Below are 27056 nucleotides of genomic sequence, written 5' to 3' on the forward strand. Positions count from 1 at the left end.
TGTGTAATAGGCAGACATCTATCCAGACCATCACACAAGAATTCCAAATTGCATCAGGATCCACTGCAAGTACTATGACAATTAGGCGGGAAGTGAGAAAACTTGGATTCCATGGTCAAGTGACTGCTCATAAACCTTGCTTGGTGTAAGGAATGTAAACACTGAACGACTGTACAGTGGAAAAATGCTGTGTGGAGTGACGAATCACGGTACACAATGTGGCGATCCAATGGCAGAGTGTGGGTATGGCGAAAGCCCAGTGAACATCATCTGCCAGCATGTGCAGTGCCAACAATAAAATTCAGAGGTGGTGGTGTTATGGCATGGTCGTGTTTTTCATGGAGGTGGCTTGCACCTATTGTTGTTTTGTGTGGCACTATCACAGTACAGGCCTACGTTGATGTTTTAAGCACCTTCTTGCTTCCCGCTGTTGAAGAGCAATTCGAGGATGGCGATTGCATCTTTTAACACGATTGAGTACCTCTTCATAATGCACAGCCTGTGGCAGAGTGATTACACAACGATAACATCCCTGTAATGGACTGGCCTGCACAGAGTCCTGTCCTGAATCATAAAGAACACCTTTGGGAAGTTTTGGAACACCGACTTCATGCCAGGCCTCATTGACTGACATCAATACCTCTCCTCAGTAAGTAATTTTCAGCTAGGTGTCCGGATTCTTTTGATCACATAGTGTATTTAGCACTTGCGAAGCACTGCCAGGTCTGCTCATTTACATGTAATCAAAAGGTGGCAAACCATTGGCTTTCTGACCACTGAAAACCCAATTTCACCTATCGTTATAGAGGTCAACCACTCCTAACCTCTACAAAGCAATGGAATGAAGCATATAAATTATCATTATTACAGTACCCAAAATTACCTTTCTCTTTTAATGACAAAACATGGAAGTGCAGTTGCAACCCTGACAGCTGCTCCATCAGAGCAAACGTGCAATTTCAGTGCCTGAAAACCGACACAAGCCCATTCTTAAAATGCAACACAGGGCAGGGAAATTGGAAGCCACACATACACTGTTGTTAAAACAACAGACATTCCAATCTCCATAAGGCCAATAGAGTATGCAGAAGTTTGTGATGCACAAGACAGGACAGCTGGAAACCAGACTTTCTCTGTTAGAATAACAAAAATTCAATATCTCGGAAGGTTTACTTGTAGAAAGGTCAAATGAATAAAAGTATGCTGAATATTTTGTGACAGAAATAAAGAAACACACTCCAATACTGGCAAACAACAAAAACTTCGTACAGATTCTTAAAAAAATTCCTACAAGACATATTCCGTGAGGCTGCAGGTAATATCTGATCCCACGTCTCGCAGATGAATCAAAGGACATCCTCAACAAATACAAAACACTATACAAGCAGGACCATCTTACTTAAAAGTCTATATAATTAGGAACTGCACTAATGAAAATGCTGAGTGAGAAAAGACAGAAGAGGTGGACTGAAACCATGAAAGGAATGGGTATGACCCACAGCAGCATAATTGCCTGGAACTTAGTGAAAACACTCAACTGTGACCCTGACCACTCAAAGTAACACCCAACCGAGCTGCCCACCAAATCCTCCTAAACGGAAAATCCAACCAAAGAAGTCAGACGTCTAAAATCAATAGATGCCCACAGCAATAATCAAATAACTTCATTGTGCTGTTTGCCTAGAAAGAACTCAAACTACAATTAAACTCGGTGATATATGGAAAAATAGCCCAAGTGGACAACATTTGTGTTCAATAAAGCAAACACTTTTGCCTTGGAAACAAACAATGGATACTGGAGCTTATCAATCACTGTCTCAAGACAAGCAAGAGCCCAAAGATGTGGAGAAAAGCAAAGGTAACAGCGTTATTAAAGGCTGGAAAATATCCAGATTCCCCAAAGAACTATCACTCAACACTGCTCTTATGTCGCTTATACAGACTGTATAACCCAAGGCTCATTCCCAACAGGCCAGTTTCAGATCATGAAAATATTGCAACAGCCAAATCTTGTCCCTTACTGAATGTACAGATGAAGGATATGAAAATAAATCAATAAAATGACCTGTCTTTGTTGACCTGAGCCCTGCATATGACAGAGTGAAACACAGGTTGCTCCTGGCAAAACTGTATGACACACTTAAAAGATTAGTAGCTTGTAAAAGTTACTAAATTACTGCAGCAAAACAGAATGTTCTAAATTACACTGGAGGGCAGATTGAGCCAATGGTAAAAACAAGAAAAAGAGTTCTTCCAGGACAATGCCCTGCCTGCCCCTCCTGTCAAACCTGTATAAAAATGACCAACCAACACAAAATTACATGACCCGATTCAATTATACCAACGATCTGATAATCACAGCTCAAGGAAACAGTTTTGAGCATATAGAACAAAACCTGATATGCAACCTAAGGTCCATGCCAGAATGCTACCAGGAAAATTCCCTTAACCCACACCGCTCAGACACAAGTCAGCACCTTACATCTTCACCCAAAACAGTCAAACTGAAAGCTGAACACAGTTTTGAATGGCATCACCCTGAAACCAACAGATAAACCGAATACCTGAGTGCTGTATTGGACCAGTTCCTGCCATATAAACATCACTGCAGGAAGACCAATCATAATGTCACTGCAAGGAATAACACACTGAGGAATTTGGCTAACGGCAAATTGGGAGCTAGATCAAAGGTGCTGAGAACCACAGCAGAATGTGCTTGCCATTATTGTCCAGATCTGTACATGGCAAAAGGATCAATTTAATCTTAAATGAGAGATGATGACTAACAATGGTTGCATGATACCCATGTCCCTCAATAAACTACACAAAGTGGCCTGATTTACAGACCCAAACTCCCAAAGAGCCCGTCATGAACACACTGAGCAGCTCAAGCATAACTTCAATGAACTTAACACCTTATTTGGCACTTACTTTCCATGGAAGACTTTAATCCTGCAACGGATTCTTGAATAAAGAACTTACTAAACTCCCAAACAACTACAGGAGATGCCCAGTGGTGAGAACTTGAGATGGAAGATTTGGAGAAGCCTGAACTGCATGGGAATAGTCGTAGCACCAGTGAAAGCAAACCTGATCAAGTGAGAGCTCATAAATGAATTTAACGACAGGTGGAAGAGTGTCAATCATCAGCGTAGGGAATATGTCTCAATCTATCCTCACTGCCTTTCTAAATGTCTAAATGTATCCTTGATTAATTACAACAGGAAGTACGGAATCATTGGACACAGTCCAATTTTGGGGTAAAAGACTGTCCTGACATGGAAATGTAAAATCCAATCTTTCAAGTTGCATTTATTTCTTAAAACTGCAATAATACTGACTTGTTCATGTTCATTCTCACTCCAGCACAAATACAGAGGGTGTTCATAAATTTCGGTTACAAACCTCTAGGACATGTAGACAAGAGTGAGTAGATAATATTTTGAATAGGAACCCATGTCCGGGAATGCACCGTCTCCATTATAAGATGGTTTCAATTCAGGTGTGTTATGCATCCACACCTGCTGAGGGACAGACAAAATTCTCAGATGTGCTTGCCTTGGTAAGCAACAGGAAGGACAGGAGATGAGTACTACGTCAACACTCACCTGATGTCGCTTAACGTCTGCCTTGCTGCAAGACCTATTCAATTCCTGTGTGTGCCCGATACAGTAAAACACGGTTCAGTGCACATTTTCGGAATACACAGGCATGCTTCTCATGTACAGTAAGTTCAAAATAACAGAAGAGCTGCTAGTTGTCTGCATCACGAACATTTTCCACAACATAGCACGCTATCACAAAAACTTTTTGCCCAAGTTACACAGCAGCTCCAAGAAACAGGTACATTCACCATGAGGAGGCAGAACTGTGGTGCTCCACAGCAATGCCACATGCCTGAATTTGAAGATGATGTACTGCATCACATGTAACGAGACGCGAACAATTTCACATGCAATGGGTGTTAATCACATTTGGGACATTCTGCATGAGCAACAATTGCAGAGACAGAGGAATATCTGATGGCATGACTTCTAGCCACTGCACTAGAAACTTAAGAGACACTGGGTGGAATGTAGAGCATGTACCAGAACATGCTTCATAGGTACAATGTCTGTAATAATGTTGGTGGTTGCCACATCAAGCCACTGTTGTAATGCATCAGTACTGTTCTGTATGAACAGTATACTGAGTTATTTTTTGTTTTGTAATAATGTAAACACGTATTGTTTCAATGTTAATACAAACAGATGTGCTTAAGTGACAAATGGATGTTTCGTTATGTTTCTTTTCAGACTGTTGCCTAATAATTGTACAGCATCACACCTAATTCAATATCTAAATTGAAATTGTCATAGAACGGAAACAATACATTTCCAAACATGGGTTCCTATTCAAAATATTGTGTACTCACTCTGCTCAACAAGTTCTAGAAGTTTGTAAGAGGAATTTCCGAACACCCTGTATATGACTATGTACATTGTTATTATTTTCTTCTTACACCATACTGTGTGTTAGAAACATTAATTGTGGTTTCTTTTTTTTCACTGACTACCATTCATACAAGGGCAATGTACTTGAGGACAATATTATGGAAATGGAAGAGGGTGTAGATGAAGACGAAATGGGAGATAAGATACTGCGTGAAGAGTTTGACAGAGCACTGAAAGATCTGAGTCGAAACAAGGCTCCGGGAGTAGAGAACATTCCATTAGAACTACTGATGGCCTTGGGAGAGCCAATCATGACAAAACTCTACCATCTGGTGAGCAAGATGTATGAGACAGGCGAAATACCCTCAGACTTCAAGAAGAATATAATAATTCCAATCCCAAAGAAAGCAGGTGTTGACAGATGTGAAAATTACCAAACTATCAGTTTAATAAGTCACAGCTGCAAAATACTAACGCGAATTCTTTACAGACGAATGGAAAAACTGGTAGAAGCGGACCTCGGGGAAGATCAGTTTGGATTCCGTAGAAATGTTGGAACACGTGAGGCAATACTAACCTTACGACTTATCTTAGAAGAAAGATTAAGAAAAGGCAAACCTACGTTTCTAGCATTTGTAGACTTAGAGAAAGCTTTTGACAATGTTGATTGGAATACTCCCTTTCAAATTCTGAAGGTGGCAGGGGTAAAATACAGGGAGCGAAAGGCTATTTACAATTTGTACAGGAACCAGATGGCAGTTATAAGAGTCGTGGGGCATGAAAGGGAAGCAGTGGTTGGGAAAGGAGTGAGACAGGATTGTAGCCTCTCCCCGATGTTATTCAATTTGTATATTGAGCAAGCAGTAAAGGAAACAAAATAAATATTCGGAGTAGGTATTAAAATTCATGGAGAAGAAGTAAAAACTTTGAGGTTCGCCAATGACATTGTAATTCTGTCAGAGACGGCAAAGGACTTGGAAGAGCTGTTGAATGGACTGGACAGTGTCTTGAAAGGAGGATATAAGATGAACATCAACAAAAGCAAAACGAGGATAATGGAATGTAGTCAAATTAAATCGGGTGATGCTGAGGGAATTAGATTAGGAAATGAGACACTTAAAGTAGTAAAGGAGTTTTGCTATTTAGGGAGTAAAATAACTGATGATGGTCGAAGTAGAGAGGATATAAAATGTAGCCTGGCAATGGCAAGGAAATCGTTTCTGAAGAAGAAAAATTTGTTATCATCGAGTATAGATTTAAGTGTCAGGAAGTTGTTTCTGAAAGTATTTGTATGGAGTGTAGCCATGTATGGAAGTGAAACATGGACGTTAAATAGTTCCGACAGGAGGAGAATAGAAGCTTTCGAAATGTGGTGCTACAGAAGAATGCTGAAGATTAGATGGGTAGATCACATAACTAATGAGGAGGTATTGAATAGAATTGGGGAGAAGAGGAGTTTGTGGCACAACTTGACGAGAAGAAGGGACCGGTTGGTAGAACATGTTCTGAGGCATCAAGGGATCACAAATTTAGCATTGGAGGGCAGCATGGAGGGTAAAAATCGTAGAGGGAGACCAAGAGATGAATACACTAAGCAGATTCAGAAGGATGTAGGTTGCAGTAAGTACTGGGAGATGAAGAAGCTTGCACAGGATAGAGTAGCATGGAGAGCTGCATCAAACCAGTCTCAGGACTGAAGACCACAACAACCACAACAACAACAACAACAACAACAACAACAGTTCGTATTTCATTTAAGCTAGTTTCTAACAATGTTACTAGCAATATGAAAAAGATGTTGAATTTTAATTTATTCTTAATTCAACAGCTTTAAAATGTTAATGTAATATTAACTTGTGGACCCAAAAAATATTCAGCTGTTGACATTGTGGCCTGCAGAGACTACAAGGTTGATGACCCCTAAATCGAGGAATATACTAAGTCCATTAGCCAAAGCCCTTAAATCTATGCTTATATATAATGGTGATACTTTAATTTGGAAAATTCAGGATGGAATGTAAAAATATTATGAGAAGGATAGTTGCTACTCACCATATAGCAGAGATGCTGAGTCGCAGATAGGCACAACAAAAAGATTTTCACACTTAAAGCTTTCAGCCAATGGCCTTTGTCAACAATAGACATACGTAAGGGCGCACACACACATTCGTGCAAATGCAACTCACACACACGACTGCAGTATCAGGCAAGTGAAACCACAGTTTCAGTTTCAGTTGACTGAGGCTGCAGTCGTGTGTGTGAGTTGTGTTTGCGTGAGTATGTGTGTGTGCATATGTATGTCTATTGTTGACAAAGGCCATAGGCCAAAAGCTTTAAGTGTGAAAATCTCTTTGTTGTGTCTATCTGCGACTCTGCATCTCTGTTATATGGTGAGTAGCGACTTTCCTTCTTGTAATATTGGTACTTTAGTTTCCTTCACAATTTATTAGTGTCAAAATGTTCTGTACAATAATTCATGTTTCTGTCATCTGTAAGGAAGCTCGATGAGAAAGACTACCTATCTAGCCTCTGTTATTGTTTGGGTGTTTATACTCACTGATGGTACAACCCTCCGCCTATGTGTGTTTTTAGTTTCAAACCTGAGGACCACTTTGATCCCATGAACAGCTAAGGACCTGTACAATCTATCCAGGCTGAGCATGGAGTGGATACCTAAGCCTCACAGAAATGATATACAAAAGGAAGATTGCTAACGATATTTTTGCTTCATTACCCATCCATGTAACACTCTTTGGGGTTGACTCCCCTTTTCATACATATACACTGAAGAGCCAAAGAAACTGGTACACCTGCCTAATACCGAGTAGGGCCCCCGTGAGCATACAGACGTGCTGCAACATGCTGTGGCATGGACTTGATTAATGTCTGAAGTAGTGCTGGAGGGATTTGAGACCATGAATCCTGCAGGGCTGTCCATAAATCTGTAAGAGTGTGATGGGGTGGAGATCTCTTCTTAGCAGCACATTGCAAGGCATACCAGATATGCTCAATAATGTTCATGTTTGGGGAGTTTGGTGGCCAGCGGAAGTGTTTAAACTCAGAAGAGTGTTCCTGGAGCCACTCTGTAGCAATTCTGGACATGCGGTGTGTCGCATTGACCTGCTCCAATTGCCGAAGTCTGATCGAATGTACAATGGACATGAATGAATGCAGGTGATCAGACAGGGTGCTTACGTATGTGTCACCTGTCTGAGGCATATCTAGACATATCAGGGATCCCATATCACTCCAACAGCACACGCCCCATACCATTACAGAGCCTCCACCAGCTTGAACAGTCCCCTGCTGACATGCACGGTCCATGGATTCATGAGGTTGTCTCCATACCCATACACATCCATCTGCTCGATACAATTTGAAATGAGACTTGTCCAACCAGGCAATATGTTTCCAGTCATCAATAGTCCAATGTCGGTGTTGACAGGGCCAGGTGAGACGTAAAGCTTTGTGTTGTGCAGTCACCAAGGATGCATGAGTGGGTCTTCGGCTCCAAAAGCTCATATCAATGATGTTTCATTGAATGGTTTGCATGCTGACACTTGTTGATGGCCCAGCACTGAAATCTGCAACAGTTTGTGGAAGGGTCGCACTTCTGTCTCATTGAATGACTCTGTTCAGTCATTGTTGGTCCCATTGTTGCAGGATCTTTTTCAGGCTGCAGCGATGTCAGAGATGCGATGTCTCACCATATTCCTGATATTCACGGTACACTCGTGAAATGATTGTATGGGGAAATCCCCACTTCATCGCCGCCTTGGAGACGCTGTGTCCCATCGCCCATGCGCCGACTATAACACCATGTTCAGACTCACTTAAACCTTGATAACCTGCCATTGTAACAGCAGTAACCAATCTAGCAACTGCACCGGACACTTGTTGTCTTACATAGGCGTAGCCGAACACAGCATCACATTCTGCCTGTTTACATATCTCTGTATTCGAATACGGGGAGCACAACAACAATCAAAAGTTATACTTGCAGCACAGAAATGGCTGTGGAACTGTTGAAATTTGGGCCCATTTTCACCAATCACATTTCACAAAAATAGATGAGGGACATACGGAAGATTGCCCTTAGAATATGCAGGAAAACAGGAATTGATGTTTAGACAGTAAATGAAATTTCTAATATCAAATAGCATATTTCAAATGCCTCCTCATCCATAGCTAGTACACATTTTCAGGTGCTGTGCAAAATCTTCCCCAATTACATTCAACCACACAGCAAGAAAAATGTTACGTGTAAAATAACAAACAATAATTAGGAAATATAACCACTCAGCTGCAGATAATTTACAAGTGAGGCAAAAACATGAATAACAGATCAGAAAACTAAACTAGTTTTGAAGCTACTGTCTGCACTTTTTCCAGTATAAGTAAACTCGCAGTTTCTGGTCAGAAAATAGACAATGTGCCTCATTTCTTCCAATAGTACACATAAAGCCATTACCATAAAGAATTTGCTACTGACTGCAACTCCCTTATCACCCAGTATCCTAATGCCTTGGAAAACTCATCCTTTGGCTGGAATTGTAATGCCTCTCACTGAGTGTCAGTAGCTGTCATACCTCCAAACCTGATTCAATCAACATAATATCCTAGTTCACTCCTATACAATTCCTACTCCCAATCCTCCTTAAAGCAACAATGTCACATACCAGCTTAGTTGCCATTACTGTACAACATTCTATATGGGTATGAGAAATAACCAACAGTCTACTTAGATGAATGGCTACCATTACCTGTTATTAAACTCTACCACCAGCTCCGCCAACTGTCTTAACACATTGCACACATATATATTAAACTTTCTCCCCCCCCCCCTCCCCCGACAGCCACTTCTTCTTAACTGCACAGATAGGAAATATCCCTCCAGTACAGGCTTTGTCCCTGCAATCCTCCCACCTAAACCACCACTAGGCACCATCCTCTGTCCACTACCTTACCAGTTTCTTCATTATTTCTCTCCTGCTTCAACATTATGCTCCCCTTTTTGTACTCCCCCCTTTCTGTCACTAAATAAACAAATGTCATGTGGCACCAAGGCCTGGCACCACGCTTTTGATTGGATGCCATTTCGGTGACTTGCATGTCCTTATAACCAATGGAATCCAGTTTTCATCGAACGGTCACCTATCCAAGTACTAGCCAGGCCCAAAGTTGCTTAACTTTGGTGACTGAACAGGAACTGGTGCTATCAATGTGGCAAGGCCATTGGCCTTAAGTCACTGGTATCACGTTTAATCCACATTTTAATGCCGACTCTGTGTATAACCTGCTTTCCAAAATACATCACCACTCCCTCCTCCCGCTGTCACCTGAATTTGGCCTCCCAAAACTTATGCACACCACATATCATTCCATTTTGACTGCCCAAGCCTATCCTTTCCTTTTCTTCCACTACACCCATTTACTTGCACACTTCTTTGTAAAAAATCAATGTTGCAGCAGCTACAGATGCTGGTGTGTGTGTGTGTGTGTAAAAAGAATAAACTGTAGCTGGAAAGCTGAGGGGGAGGGGGGGGGGGGTGTCTGTTACAATCTTTTGTTTGCAGCAAGGTAGTTGCCTTGCTCAGATTTTGGTTGGTGTTTCTAGCCAGGAATTTCATTATTGCATCAAGTAAAATGTCCAACTCCAATGAAAAGCATGCCACTGAAGTTTGACTGGTAATTCAGGATTTTGAAACCAAGCAAATGTCTTGTACACATTTTGTAAGAAAAATTTGTAATATGATCACAGGAGTCTCATGCAAATATATTAATGATTATTCTGCAAATGAAAGGAGATTAATACCTTGATGAGGTCCAAACACAAGTCCCACATCATTGCGAAACAATTTGTTGAGATCTGCAGAGGAGTTCCTTGTGTGCCTCAGGTCGAGTGATGCAGCACGTGAATGACCGACAGCTGAGCGACTTGCAATCGCCCGCAAGTCGGCAGAACTTCTCGAAGCAGCATTTGACGATGAGACTCTGAGATCCAGAGAGGAATTGCGAGAATGACCACCTGCAGGAGATGGCCTCTGAGAATGCGTGTGAGGTGCAGGTAATGTTGCCTGTGGTACAGGTGCAGTCGTGACTCCAGCAGAGAGTGAAGCCATTGGAGGTGCACTGGGAGGAGTAGAAGCAGCTGCTGCAGTGGCACCATTTGGTGGTGCCTCCGGTGGAACACGAACAATAGAACCAGGCCGAGCAACATGTGCAGCTGCCAATATATCTGGCTGCCCAGAAGGTGCCGAAGTACTTGTACTCGGTTCCTGAAGAGGTATACCTGTAAACATAGCATAAGGAAAATCAGCACAAAAGACATACACATACACATGACACAGTCTAAGAATCACATTCAAGGCTGTGATATGAGTAAAAGAAAACAGAAATACAACATGTGTCACTGCAGAATATTATGCAGCTGTATACGGCAAAAAGGAAAGTTTATGGTGTGCGCGAGCTGGTGGTTAAATATACGAGGGCGGTTCAGAAAGTAACCTCCGATTGGTCACAGTGCGGGTTGTGGGGGGAGTAGCGACGCCATCTGTGCGTTCACGCACTCAACAGGTCAGTCGGCATCAAGCCGTGGTCGAGTGAACGTCGTACCTGCGCTAGTGTAGTTTTTGTGGCAGTTTGAAATGTGTGCTACAATAGAAAACCCTGCCAAATGTGAAGTGCGTGCTGTCATAAGGTTTTTTACAGCCAAAGGATATTCTGCAGCAGCTATTCATCGTGAGCTTTGTGCCGTGTACGGACCAAGAGTTATGAGTGAAGGAGTTGTCCGTGAATGGGTACGTTTATTTAAAAGTGGACGAGAAAACGTTCATGATGAAAAGAGGAGTGGTAGACCATCATTGGTGACTGACGAACTCATTCAGACAGTTGATGCAAAAGTTCGTGAAAATCGACGTTTCTCAATGTCGGAGTTGTCTACTGGTTTTCCACAGATTTCTAAGACACTCTTGTACGAGATAGTGACAGCAAGATTGGGTTACCGTAAGTTCTGTGCACGATGGGTGCCCAAAATTCTTACCGACCACCACAAAACTCAAAGAATGGCCTCTGCATTAGACTTTCTGTCACGTTATGAGGACGAAGGAGAACCATTGTTAAACAGAATCGTGACTAGTGACGAAACCTGGATTAAGTACGTGAACCCTGAGACAAAAGAACAATCAAAGATGTGGGCACATTCAAATTCGCCTACCAAACCAAGAAAAGCCTCGCAAGATTTTTCTGCCAGAAAACTGATGGCAACGGTGTTTTGGGATGCCAAAGGGGTGTTGTTGGTTGAATTCATGGAACGTGGTACGACCATTAATCAAGACGTGTACTGTGAAACAATAAAAAAGTTACGACGGGCTATAAAGAACAAACGCCGTGGTATGCCGACTTCCGGTATCGTTTTTTTGCACGATAACACCTGTCCTCACTCTGCTCGCAGAACAACGGCCCTTCTTGAGTCCTTCAAGTGGGACGTTATCAACCATCCACCTTACAGCCCAGACCTGGCGCCAAGTGATTATCACCTCTTCATGCATTTGAAGAAATGGCTCGGGTCACAGCGGTTTGATGACGACGAAGAGCTCAAAGATGCGGTCACAGGCTGGCTCCAGGCACAAGCGGGTGATTTTTATGCAGAAGGAATTTCAAAGCTTGTGAAGAGATACGATAAGTGCCTCAATCGCTATGGAGACTATGTAGAAAAATAGTGCAAAGATGTAGTTGTAAGATGTATATATTAAAATATTTTTATTTAACTTGGTGTATTTTTTTAAAGTTTATTTTTTTTAAATCAACCGGAGGTTACTTTCTGAACGGCCCTCGTAGGTACCACTACTATATTCGTAACTGATGCTGGTTATATTATGAAAGTATTTTTGAACCACATTATATGTCCTTTGTGCAGGTGAAACTCCGAAACTGCTACTTTTACAAGAGCACTACCCATACTAAACGTGTATAACTCTCTGGACACACTGCAGAACCACCTCTGTTGCGATCTGAGGGTACATAAGTACAGGCATCTGAGGGTACATAAGTACAGGTACTATGTAGAAACTTTGTGTACATTTTATCAGTTTGAATCAAACAGATGAATTGCTCGGATTCAAAGGCAGAGTGACTGAAGGTCTTGGATCAGAAAAGCACTGAACCCAATCATCATTTTACCATTTTTGTAATCTTGCCAAGTACTTAGTTTCTACAGATGACTGAATGCTAAAGCGTATTGCACAAATAAATCATCTCTCGCCATTTTGTTGCAGAGATTTCTATTGTCACTCAAGGGAAATATTAAGAAATACCTAACAATGGCATTTACACTGATGAGTTGTAGCAAAGGCAAAATTCAGTGGAGCTTCAAAGATGGTCTGTGCCTTATTTCCTGGTTTGGATTTGGATCAATGATAGGATATTAAATTCTAATTTTTATTTGGTTCATTGATTAACTGATTCAAGATGTTCCTGGAAAGATAAAAGTGTTAATAGTTAGGAATCACTTTTTCTGTAGCAGTACAATAATGTTGCTGTCCTTAAACCTATGGCCATTACATAGTGTTTCAAAAAAAATCATAAGCATATTTGCTGGACTGATTCCCGATCTTAAATTAATTAAATACTTTCCGGAAGAGCTGAAATGTCAGTTACATGTTAGCTGCATTTCCTCAAAAACCCAGAACAACTACTCATAACACTTCAGGAAGTTGGGAAATATATTCCACCTTCAGTGTATTAAAACTTAATGATAAGCCCTTCCCAAATACTAACCATTTCAATAGTAGAGAAAATGTTGCCGTTCTTTCTAACATGAATGATGCCTTCAGAAAGATGTGCAATAGATCACAAAAGACTAAGCCTCTTACATGTAAACAATTTATTTATTTACATAGTTTACGCCTACATTGGAGTACTAAAATCAAACATAATACAACAGAGTCTACAATGATTAAGTTTAGGTCTTAGCAGTCAGCAATTTCTTTGTTTCCTAAAATTTCTTCATTCGCTGTGATCTGGCTGCTCGTTCTTCTGCAGACATGACTTACTTCTTTTGTTCTGATGGTCTGAATGTCAGCCAGGTGTATTTGTTCTTCAGAAGCAGTTTCTCTTCTCTGTGTTGAATTTGGTGTGTGGTGATGTTCAATTCATCCAGATCACTTTGTACTTCTTTAAACCAAATGTTTTTGGTTTTACTGTTCCAGAAGTAGTCAAAAAGTTGCTTCAGGATTCTAATATTTGGTAGGCGAGATACGTGGCCGAAAAATGCAATCCCTCTTTTCCGCATTGTATCGATAATGGATTCACTTTCTTTATACACTACTGAATTGGGCAAAAGTCTCCACTGCCCATTAACTTGATGTTTTTTACTGACAATTGTTCGGAGTATTCTTCTATCAACTTTCTGCAATTTGTCAGTTGTTGATTGAGAATTTAATCTGAATAGTGTTTGACTTGCATATGTTGCTTCCGATTTAATGACGGAGGAGTAATGTCGAAATTTAGTATTTATTGAGAGAGAGTGTTTTTTGTAGGTTGTCCACGTGGTTCTCTGTGCTCGCTGTAGTTTTAATGTTCTAATGTCTATTGATGCTCTTTCATTAGCATTCCAGGTAATAATCTCATGAAGATAATTAAACTTTTTTACTACTTTAATTTTTTGATCATTATGGAGTATGATACGGGATGTGTCAACTGGGAAGCTGGGCATCATTTCTGTTTTCGCAAACAAAATTTACAATCTAACCTTTGCCGCTAATGGTTCTAGTTTTTCTATCTGAACCTTTGCTTTATCAATATTGCTTGCTAACAGTGCCAAATCACCTGCAAATTCAAGGCAGTTAAGTGGAATCTTTCTTCCAATCTTAACAGATGGTGGGCATATCTTGTTCCATTCACACGTGATTTTCTCCAGCACACAATTGAACAGTAATGGAGACAATCCTTCACCTTGTCGAAGACCAGTATGAATCTCAAAAAGTTCAGAGAATTCATTTCTGAACCTTACTCTAGCTTTGGTATTTCAAAGGATGACTGCAATGAGGTTGAAAAGTTTCTGATGTAAACCAAATTCTTTAAGAATTGACAGTAGAGACTCGCAATGGATACTATTGTGGGCCTCTTTAAAATCGACAAAGGTGATCACTAGCTTCTTGTTCATGACCCTTTGATGTTTCATTATCGATTTGAGACTAATAATTTGATCAGGACAGCTGCATCCTGGATGAAAGACTCCTTGATATTCACCTAGTTCACCATCAAGCTGTTCATGAATTCTGAAATACAGAATCTTGGAAAAAGTTTTATAAGTAATACCCAGCAGGGATATACCCTACTCAATAAATACACTTTGATTTTTACTGGCTTTGAATGTGTTATTGTTTGGAGTAAAATAACATGCACATATTTTTTTATATGAGCTTACACTGCCGGTAAAGTGGTGAAACACATCTTTGAAAAAAAATGAGTTTAACATTTCTGAATGAATACCATTGACACAGTAACAGATACAAAATCACACTTCATATAAAAGTTCAATCATTTTTAATGTACACTAAAATCGTGCATCCATATTTGTTTGTCGGTTGTCTTACACAGGCATTGCCGACCATAGCAAGGTATTCTGCCTGTTTACGTATCTCTGGATTTGAATACGGGGAGCACAAACAACAATCAGAAGTTATATTTGCAGCACAGAAATCACTGTGGTATTGCTGACATTTGGGCTCATTTTCACCAATCACATCTCACAAAAATAGATGAGGGACATGCAGGAGTCTGCACTTACAATATGCAGGAAAACCATCAAGTTCATTTCACTAATACTGTAGTTTTATCAAGATCTAATCATTAATATGCTAGAGTGGTCAGAGAGGCCACAGAAATTCTACAGCACAAAAACAACTTTTTGAAATGAAGAAGGTTTGAAATCAGGCAAGTTAATCGGTATTGTGAAGATCATTTTAGCTGTGTAGGATAAGTGCAAATAACATTACCAGTTCTATCCCGCAGATGGCTTGTTATGTATGGATCTGATTGGTAGGTATCAATGAGTTCTTTTTAGCATTTCAAAGCAAGTATGTGGCTTGAAATGACACTCTCTCACGCTATGTCGATACCAGGAAAGTTATTCAGTGTGTTATATTTGTAAAAGGTTTTACACGTGTTAAGTGAAATTAGCAAAACCAGCATCTCTGGTTACCTTCCAAACTAACCTAAGCCTTGGGCTACACAGACCAGTCGTATCACAACAATCTGTAATGGGGGGGGGGGGGAAATTATCTTGTGACATTTGTTGGCTGTCCCAACTCACAACCAATCTATCACATTCCAATCTAACTTAGACCTCAGGCTATAACACAGTTCAGTCTGAGACCACAGCTGTCATTAAATAAAGGTGCAAAGCAGAACAGCAATATCATAATTGTCAGTAAAGTTGCCACATCCACCAGTCCTATATAAATCTAGTACAATCTAAAGTGCCACTCACATTAACTAAATAACATATTATTAATGAACACAAACAATATAGAAACAAAAATATAGCAAATGTGATTTACCTGCACAATAAGACTGAATAAATCATCTGTTGAATCCTTATTTAAAGAAGGTCCAAAAATCATACTTAAGTAAAATTTCACGTTCTATCCTCAAATTTCAATAATAAACTACAGATATAAAAATGTCTGTGATTCTTGAGTTTCTCCCGGCGTATTTGATAATCAAAATATCCACGGGTGTACTGCCGGTCTACAGTGTCCAACGGGCACAATATTTCGGCAATCATACATGTCGCCATCATCAGGTGAACTGACGGACTGAGCTCCTGTGAACGTGCCGGCACGGACATCCGTACACTATGGCTGCTCAGGGGGAACTGGGTTCGGTCGCAGCGGCGGCCGATTTAAATACCCTCCGCCCGCGGCGCGCTCACTCCACCGTCCACGCCCCGCGCCACGGTCGCGTGTATAGTTGTGACGACCACGGCGGACAGAGCCATCACACCGACGTCATATCAGACGCCGTCGCAATCTGTTTCACCGCGCGACCGTGGCGCGGGGCGCGGACGGCGGAGTGAGCACGCCGCGGGCGGAGGGTATTTAAATCGGCCGCCGCCCCGACCGAACCCAGTTCCCCCTGAGCAGCCATAGTGTACGGATCTCCATGCCGGCACGTTCACAGGAGCTCAGTCCGTCAGTTCATCTGATGATGGCGACATGTATGATCGCCGAAATATTGTGCCCGGTGGACACTGTAGACCAGCAGTACACCCATGGATATTTTGATTATAAAAATGCCTGTTCATTTAAACAGTCATCTACAACAATTTTGTGGGAGGAGACAGCAATAAAAAACAGCTGAAGGTAAATTTGACAATGACAGTAGGAAAAAGACAAGACAAGTAGTGAACAAATAGGATAAGTAAGTTGTTGTTGTGGTTGTTATAACGTCAAGTTTAACACATATATTTCGGAACGACACAACACATATAAGTCACAGTGTAAGTTGACAAGCAAGACATGTGTACACGTTAGCATTCGAATGAGCACTGAGTCCCAGTCTAGCAGCCGCTGCTCGGCTGGCCGCTTAGGTGGCGCAGCTGCTGCATGGCTGGCAGACAGCACCGCACGTAGAGGACGCGTGTAATTACGCGGCGGCGCTTTGAATGATCGGCGAGTCACAACACTTTTCCCCCCTTTGAAATTGTTGCACTGGTCTTGATGGAGGTGTCCTGGAGATGGCTAACGTACATAGGCGTTGTTTGACTCGCCGTAAAGTCTCGAGGAGGAGGCTTCCCGTACGCACGAAGTGTCCCCGATGATAACGGGTCGAGATGACAGGAGACGTAGGGGTCGAATCTGCTGGGGCCCCATGCACCAATCTGCCCATTGCGGCAAGTCCAGTTGATATGACAGGAGACATGGGCAATGTGTCAGCGTCCGTTGGAGGAGGAGGCGAGTAGATTTGCTCTGACAGAGGATGGTCATCCGGTTCCTGCATGGGCGCACGTCTCCTGGTGCTGGCATCGCGATGACGGTGAGAGGGCTGCGTTGTGAGTCTTGAGAGATGCCAAGATCCCGAGCATCAGGTAGAGCCGAAGTTGGTGTAGTGGCATTCAGAACAGGCGTTGCCGGCACACGAGGCCGAAGCTTGTCCAAATGACGCACTGCAACACCCGTGTCCGTCTGGATTTCATACAGGCATCTGCCACGGTGTCGTAAGATGCGGCCCGGGCTCCATTTTGGCCGCCTACCATATCCCCGTACCCAGACGAGGTCGTCGTCGGTGAACCGGCCAAGTGAAGGCACCCGCGGCCGTGAAGTGGAAGGCCGCAGAAGATGAAGTAGCATGCGGGGCTGTCGGCCATGTAAGAGCTCAGCCGGGCTGTGGTCACCCATGGGGGTGAAACGGTAAGATGCCAGAAACCGTAAGAAGTCAGAAGTTTCCGCATCTGAGCCTTAAATGTGCGGACCAGTCGTTCAAGCCTCACCATTGGATTGTGGATGGAACGGCGGGGCCGTGACATGCATAACGCCGTGACGAGCACAAAAATCCACAAATTCTGAAGAGGCAAATTGTGGACCATTATCAGTAACAAGAGTAGAGGGGAGGCCTTCCAAAGAAAAAATGCGAGCGAGAGCACTGGTGGTTGCCGCGGTGGTATGCGACGTGCAACGGACAATGAAAGGAAAGTTAGAGTAGGCGTCAATTACGAGGAGCCAATAAGTACCTAAAAAGGGTCCCGCAAAGTCAGCATGAATGCGCTCCCAGGGCTTCTCAGGCGAAGGCCACGGTGACAAAGATGACTTCGGGGCAGCAGCCTGTGACGCACAAGGGCCGCAGGCAGCGATCATGTGTGCTATTTCAGAGTCGATGCCAGGTCAGTACACATGACGGCGCGCCAGAGATTTTGTGTGAGACACACCCCAGTGCCCTTGGTGAAGGAGGCGCAAGACCGAAGCACGTAAAGACACAGGTACCACAACACGTGGCGAAGCATTGTCAGTGGAAAGGAGGATAACACCATCCCTAGCTGTGAGGCGGTAGGGCAAAGCGTAGTAGTTCCGCAACGGATCAGAAGTCTTAGTGGACGGGCGATCTGGCCAACCCTTCTGAATACAGCGTAAACCCCGGGAGAGGGTAGGATCAGAATCCGTAGCAGCCGCCAGCCTGTTCCCAGTGATGGGGAACCCGTCCACAACCCACTGCTCGGCAACATCCAGGTGGAAACACAAAAGTTCGTCCCTATTGAATGCCTGATCAGGACCCATGGGAAGGCGAGACAGAGCATCAGCATTTGCATGTTGAGCCGTTGGCCGGAAATGAATCTCATAATTGAAACGAGACAAGTAAAGAGCCCAACACTGGAGGCGGTGTGCAGCCTTGTCGGGAAGTGACGTTGATGGATGAAACAAGGAAACAAGTGGTTTGTGATCCATAACAAGTTGAAATTTTGAGCCATAGAGAAACACACCAAACTTATGAAGAGCATAAATAATGGCCAAAGCTTCTTTCTCAATTTGAGAATACTTTTGTTGGGCATCCGTGAGCGTTTTGGAGGCATAAGCAATGGGTTGTTCCGAACCGTCAGAAAAACGGTGCGCAAGGACTGCACCGACCCCTTATTGAGAGGCGTCTGTGGCAAGAACAAGATGTTGGCCAGGTCAGCACGGGGCCTGTTTCAGCATAGTCTTCAATTTCTGGAAAGCCGCATCGCATGACGCGGACCAGTGAAAAGGCACGTTTTTATGCAACAGGCGATGCAACGGCTGAGCCACCGAAGCCACAGACGGAAAAACTTGTGATAGTATGCTATTTTCCCCAAGAAGGCCTGCAGTTCCTTAACAGATGTAGGGCGAGGAAGGGCATCGATCGCAGCGACAGGTTGCTGAAGCGGACGAATACCATCCTGAGAGAGTTGAAACCCCAAGTACGTGATAGATGCCTGAAAAAATTGTGATTTCTGAAGATTACACTTAAGACCGGCAGTCTGTAAGACATGAAAAAGTATGCAGAGATTTTGAAGATGTTCTTCAGTGGTGGAGCCAGTGACAACAATGTCGTCCATGTAATTGATACACCCAGGGACAAGGAGCAATAATTGTTCAAGAATCGCTGAAAGAGAGCAGGGGCGCTAGCAACCCCGAATGGCAAGCGTTGGTATTGATAGAGGCCGAAAGGCGTGTTAAGGACCAAAACTGCCGGGAAGCAGCATCGAGAGGAAGTTGATGATAAGCTTCTGACAGGTCAATTTTAGAAAAATACTGGCCTCCAGCAAGTTTAGTGAACAGTTCTTCAGGACGGGGCATAGGGTAAGTGTCGATGAGGCACTGAGCATTTACAGTGGCTTAGAAATCGCCACAGAGACAAATATCACCATTTGGCTTAGCAACGACAACAACAGGAGAGGACCACTCACTGGAAGTGACAGGAAGCAAGACCCCTGAAGTAGTGAGACGATCCAACTCTCGTTTTACCCAATCATGAAGGGCCACAGGAATGGGCCGAGCCCGAAAAAACTTAGGCCGAGCAGTGGGTTTGAGCGTGATATGAGCTTCAAAGTCGTTTGCACGGCCTAACCCAGGAGAAAAAAGTGACGAAAATGTCGTCGACAAGGAATCCAGCTGAGCATAAGGAATAGCATCAGAGACAATATTGACAGAGTCATCTATGGAGAACCCAAAAACGTGAAAGGCATCGAAACCAAAAAGATTTTCTGCATTGCTTTGGTCGACCACAAATATGGGAACAGTGCGAACAACAGATTAGTAAGATACCTCAGCATTAAACTGTCCCAAGAGAGAAATCTTCTGTTTGTTGTACATCCGTAATTGCCGAGTGACGGGTGACAGGAGTGGAGAACCCAACTGAAGATACGTCTGAGAATTAATTAGGGTGGCAGCAGAACCGGTATCCACCTGCATGCGAACATCTCGACCAAGGATTTGGACAGTGAGGAATAACTTCCCTGAAAGGGAAGAAGTGCAATTGACAGACAACACAGAATCAGAATCAGCGTCATGTTCATGAACATCATGTATGCGGTCAGATTTGCAAACAGAAGACACATGACCTTTCTTTTTGCAATTGTGACACACAGCCCAACGTTGGGGACAATCCTCGCGAGAATGTTTCGTAAAACACCGCGGACATGAAGGAAGTTGCCGGGGGTTTTGCTGCAGTTTCTTAGCGGGTTGTTTACGGTTAGGCCGAGGCTGCACGTGGGAGTGCACTGCGGCCACGTCGGCCAGCGGGGACGCGCCGCACGTGTCGTCAACAGCGCTCAGAGGTTGTATTTCCCCGACATCACCCCACGCCTCTATTTGCGCCCCAGCGGCGCGAGAAATTTCAAAAGACTGCGCAATGGAGAGAAATTCATCTAGAGTCGAATTTGCCAACTGAAGGGCCCGTTGCCGAACTTCTTTGTCGGGCGCTGACTGGATAATAGCATCCTGTACCATGGAATCGGCATAGGATTCTTTGTGAACGTCAGTAACAAATTGACACTTTCGACTGAGGCCATGAAGTTCAGCAGCCCAAGCGCGACAGGAGGCTACCACATGCATTTGCTTTTGAAAATAGACAGACAGAAGTAAGCACATTACAGCAAAGGACAAAGACGCAGGATCCTTCAAAGGAGCCAATTGCGACAACAACCGATACATTTGAGGTGAAATCCAGGAAAGGAACAGAGACTTACATGGTTGTCCATCCGTGACATGAAATGCCAAGAAGTGCTGTCGAAGACGTTTTTCATAATCAGACCAGTCTTCCGCCGTCTCGTCATAAGGAGGAAAAGGAGGTATAGACGAAATCGCGAATCGCCGCTGTTAGAAGCGTTTGCTGTTCAAGGAGATTTTGCAATAGTTGCTCGACAGTAGCCATGGAAACCTGTGGGTCAACGGTGAAAAGGAAATATCCACTACCTCGTCGCCAATTGTTATAAAGTCAAGTTTAACACATATATTTCAGAACGACACAACACATATAAGTCACAGAGTAAGTTGACAAGCAAGACATGTGTACACGTTAGCATTCGAATGAGCACCGAGTCCCAGTCTAGCGGCCGCTGCTTGGCTGGCCGCTTAGGTGGTGCAGTTGCTACATGGCTGGCAGACAGCGCCGCACGTAGAGGACGCGCGTAATTGCGTGGTGGCGCTTTGAATGATCGGCGAGTCACAACAGTGGTCTTCAGTCCTGAGACTGGTTTGATGCAGCTCTCCATGCTACTCTATCCTGTACAAGCTTCATCTCCCAGTACCTACTGCAACATACATCCTTCTGAATCTGCTTAGTGTATTCATCTCTTGGTCTCCCTCTACGATTTTTACCCTCCACACTGCCCTCCAATGCTAAGTTTGTGATCCCCTGATGCCTCAGAACATGTCCTTCCAACCGGTCCCTTCTTCTTGTCAAGTTGTGCCACAAACTCCTCTTCTCCCCAATCCTATTCAATACCTCCTCATTAGTTATGTGATCTACCCATGTAATCTTCAGCATTCTTCTGTAGCACCACATTTCAAAAGCTTCTATTCTCTTCTTGTCCAAACTATTTATCGTCCATGTTTCGCTTCCATACATGGCTACACTCCATACTTAAATCTATACTCGATGTTAACAAATTTCTCTTCTTCAGAAACGATTTCCTTGCCATTGCCAGTCTACATTTTATATCCTATTTACTTCGACCATCATCAGTTATTTTGCTCCCCAAATAGCAAAACTCCTTTACTACTTTAAGTGTCTCATTTCCTAATCTAATTCCCTCAGCATCACCCGATTTAATTTGACTACATTCCATTATCCTTGTTTTGCTTTTGTTGATGTTCATCTTATATCCTCCTTTCAAGACACTATCCATTCCGTTCAACTGCTCTTCCAAGTCCTTTGCTGTCTCTGACAGAATTACAATGTCATCGGCGAACCTCAAAGTTTTTATTCCTTCTCCATGGATTTTAATACCTACTCCGAATTTTTCTTTTGTTTCCTTCACTGCTTGCTCAATATACAGACTGAATAACATTGGGGAGAGGCTACAACCCTGTCTTACTCCCTTCCCAACAACTGCTTCCCTTTCATGTCCCTCAACTCTTATAACTGCCATCTGGTTTCCGTACAAATTGTAAATAGCCTTTCGCTCCATGTATTTTACCCCTGCCACCTTTAGAGTTTGAAAGAGAGTATTCCAGTCAACATTGTCAAAAGCTTTCTCTAAGTCTACAAATGCTAGAAACGTAGGTTTGCCTTTCCTTAATCTTTCTTCTAAGATAAGTCGTAAGGTCAGTATTGCCTCACGTGTTCCAGTATTTCTACGGAATCCAAACTGATCTTCCCCGAGGTCGGCTTCTACTAGTTTTTCCATTCGTCTGTAAAGAATTCGTATTAGTATTTTGCAGCTGTGGCTTATTAAACTGATTGTTCGGTAATTTTCACATCTGTCAACACCTGCTTTCTTTGGGATTGGAATTATTATATTCTTCTTGAAGTCTGAGGGTATTTCGCCTGTTTCATACATCTTGCTCACCAGATGGTAGAGTTTTGTCAGGACTGGCTCTCCCAAGGCCGTCAGTAGTTCTAATGGAATGTTGTCTACTCCCGGGGCCTTGTTTCGATTCAGGTCTTTCAGTGCTCTGTCAAACTCTTCACGCAGTATCGTATCTCCCATTTCATCTTCATCTACATCCTCTTCCATTTCTATAATATTGTCCTCAAGTACATCACCCTTGTATGGACCCTCTATATACTCCTTCCACCTTTCTGCTTTCCCTTCTTTGCTTAGAACTGGGTTTCCATCTGAGCTCTTGATGTTCATACAAGTGGTTCTCTAATCTTCAAAGGTCTCTTTAATTTTCCTGTAGGCAGTATCTATCTTACCCCTAGTGAGATAAGCCTCTACATCCTTACATTTGTCTTCTAGCCATCCCTGCTTAGCCATTATGCACCTCCTGTCGATCTCATTTTTGAGACATTTGTATTCCTTTTTGCCTGCTTCATTTACTGAATTTTTATATGTTCTCCTTTCATCAATTAAATTCAATATTTCTTCTGTTACCCAAGGATTTCTACTAGCCCTCGTCTCTTTACCTACTTGATCCTCTGCTGCCTTCACTACTTCATCCCTCAAAGCTACCCATTCTTCTTCTACTGTATTTCTTTCCCCTATTCCTGTCAATTGTTCCCTTATGCTCTCCCTGAAACTCTGTACAACCTCTGGTTCTTTCAGTTTATCCAGGTCCCATCTCCTTAAATTCCCACCTTTTTGCAGTTTCTTCAGTTTTAATCTACAGGTCATAACCAATAGATTGTGGTCAGAGTCCACATCTGCCCCTGGAAATGTCTTACAATTTAAAACCTGGTTCCTAAATCTCTGTCTTATCATTATATAATCTATCTGATACCTTTTAGTATCTCCAGGGTTCTTCCATGTATACAACCTTCTTTCATGATCCTTAAACCAAGTGTTAGCTATGATTAAGTTGTGCTCTGTGCAAAATTCTACCAGGCGGCTTCCTCTTTCATTTCTTAGCCTCAATCCATATTCACCTACTATGTTTCCTTCTCTCCCTTTTCCTACTAGAGCTGAGCATAAATCACTCTTCAAATATAACTGGCTGGAAATTAACTTGGCAGCAAATAAAAATTAATGAACTTAATGAATAGAGATGAAAAACATTTTAAAAGTCAAATGAAAAAAGACAGTATGAGTCAGAAACAAATAAGCAAAAGAGTAAAAATTGTGGTAGCCCAGTAAACTGGTTTTTCTTAGATAAAAAAATAAATAAAATAGGGGAGGTTAGTGGGGAATGAGCATGAATAAAAGAATATGTGTTACATTATGGTTACTGTCACATTTACTCATTCTCAAAATTCCTTTTAATGGACAACAGCATGAGCATAATGTGTATGTGATGTGAGATGATAAATGTTAAATCTGAAGTAGATGACCCAGGAAGAAAAGACTATATTAGAATTATACAAGGTCTATGAATTAAAGACTCTACCATTTTTTACAGTAAACGTAAAAGAAAAAATCTGAAAGTGTAATATGTTCTGCAACAAAAGGTGATAACATTTCCGTCTCATTAGAGATCGAAAAATGAAATAAATATTTGAGTGTTTATTTCTGAATATGTGATGAGTTCTGAAAGGTTGGTGAGGCAGCTATATTGCAGGACAGCATAAATTTCTGCGATGGAAACGAGCAGCTACAAAAGTCATCTTTTTGGATTTCCAGCACACTGGATTAATAACAGAACAGCAACTTGAGTTAGCCAGTTTTATGCAGAAAACAGCCAAAGTTGCAAAATCCAGTTACATTTGTTTAACTGATGACCAGTTTCAAGATCAGTACCCATTCTCAAATCATCCAAACAAAGAAAAATGTGTACTCCATTATAGCATTCAAAACATGTTAATATTGTCCATGCCTGTGTTTAAGCCATTACTCAAGTTTACAGAGACCGTTCATTGGCAGAACAACTGTTTTGCGTATGCACGCTGCCAACCGTTGTGAATAAACAACATTGTGCGCAATAACAATAGCACTGTGGTATTCAAGGCTGTGTGTGTATTTTTCTGCGTGTATTAACTTGTGAAAATTTTAATTAATATCGACATGATTGTTTTCAAAATTTCGTTGAAACTGCAGTCGACAATCAGGAATCTGCAGCTGTAGCATTGAAAGCTGTTTGGTTTCTGTGTTCCAATATTGACAGCGAGAGGCTGTTTTCAAACTATAACCAAGTATTGACAGACAGACGGCACAGTCTCTCTGAAGACAACACTGAAATAATGACAATGCTGTCATTCAAAAAACTGTCTACAGAATGAAAATGTACTTGCTTTAGTGCTACTGTAGATCTATCTTTGTAAGCTCATTGCCCTATTCACCGTAAAAAAAAAAGAAAAAAAAACTATGCATATTCTCACTTTCTCAAACGTTTACTAATTTTTACTTCTCTGAAGTAAGGATGAACTATGCTTCTTTCATTTAAGGATGGATTTCTGTTTTCTCTGGTTTTACCCCATTTGTCCAGATCTTGGTAAAAACTGCAGAAAATGCAGTTCGTAAATGAGGATTCCTACCAGTTGTATACACGTGTCAAATAATAATAATAATTATGAGAATACATTAAAAGAAATTATTTTTGTATAAAAAGACTGTGTTACTGATGGGAAATAGAATGTAAAACTTGTACTGAAACATATTTTAAGCTTTGTTTCCAAGAAACATGTGAGGGAACACTAAAAAAAAATTAAGAAAATTCAATTTTGTCTTATTTTCAACCCAAGATAAATACCTTTTGTATTATGTTTATAAATATTTTGTTATTTAGGAATACCTAAAAAAACCTTCAAGCTTTCTTGGTGATATTCACACAGAAAAATCTCTTAGGAATGCAGCCAAGAGATTTTATTTATTAACAACAGCACTGCAAAAGAAAAGATTTTTCTTTCATTAAAAGATTATCTTCTAAGTTTCATTATTGCTATTCCGTAAGAAATTTCAACCATTTAACATAAATATTTAAGTTGATGAGAAAAATTGTCAAGTGTCAAAAGTAGATTGCAGATGGGAAATGGAAATGGTGCATTTATTGTAATAGATTAGAAACTCAAATCCACCAAGATAAGAATTGAAGCTGCATGTGAGACTTTTTGGGCAAGACTCAGTATCAGGGATGGGCATAAACTGATTATTGGATCCTTCAATTGCCTAGCACACTCATCTCCTGATGTAACCAAAAACTTGAGAGACAATCTCTGCTCACTTGTACGAAGTTCTCCAATCATACTGTTATCACTGGTGGAGACAATTAACTGGGAAAATTACAGTTCTGTTAGTATGGGCGTGATTAGACATCCTGCAAAACTTAACTAAACGCCTTCTCTGAAAACTACCTAGAACAGATAGTTAGGAACCCTACTGATGACGGAAGTATATTGGATCTAATGGCAACAAATAGATCTGACCTCTTTGAGGATGTCCACATTGAAACTGGTATCAGTGACCATGATGTGGTTGTGGCAACAATGATTACAACAGTACAAAGGAAAAGTAAAACAAGCAGAAAGATATATACAGAGTCCACCAGAAAAATGTATATACACTTTAAGGAATGAAAAGAATTACTTATGTGTTTATTTTACATTTAATAATTGATCACACATGTTGTAAAACCTCCAGTTTAGCACATGGTTATTTTAAATGTTCAAAATGTTCACCGTTGGCAGCTATACACATAACAGAACGACGAGTGGTCACAAAGACTACATCAATCAATGTTACAGTGGAGATTGCTGCAAATGTCGCTGTTATCTCCTGGCGAAGATCCTCCAGTGTGCGTGGACTATGTTGATAGACATTATCTTTCACAGTTCCCACAAGTAAAAGTTCATAGGTGTTAGACCTGGTGACCATTGAGGGAACTCAATGGGTCCTCTTCATCCAATCCAATGCCCTGGAAAATTGTTATCCAGGAAATCCCGTACTGCAAGGTGGCAGTGTGGTTGCGCCCCATCCTGTTGGTAGAGGACCTCTTCATCGGCTCGATAAAGCGCACATATACCTGGCAAAATTGATGTGCATAACATTTCCAGGTACATTCCTCCAGTGGC

At 41.9% G+C, this 27056-nt stretch overlaps 1 protein-coding gene across 1 annotated transcript in view; it reads right to left on the minus strand.

The window, feature by feature from the left end:
- LOC126260957 (BTB/POZ domain-containing protein KCTD3) overlaps positions 1-27056 on the minus strand; it is a 264436-nt gene that overhangs the window by 225361 nt on the left and 12019 nt on the right. Inside the window, exon 3 of the mRNA XM_049958473.1 lies at positions 10249-10725. Coding sequence (XP_049814430.1) covers positions 10249-10725 — 477 coding nt within the window. The remainder of the gene's footprint in view (positions 1-10248; positions 10726-27056) is intronic.

Source organism: Schistocerca nitens, chromosome 5 (genome assembly GCF_023898315.1).
Source record: "Schistocerca nitens isolate TAMUIC-IGC-003100 chromosome 5, iqSchNite1.1, whole genome shotgun sequence".
NCBI classification, from domain to species: domain Eukaryota; kingdom Metazoa; phylum Arthropoda; class Insecta; order Orthoptera; family Acrididae; genus Schistocerca; species Schistocerca nitens.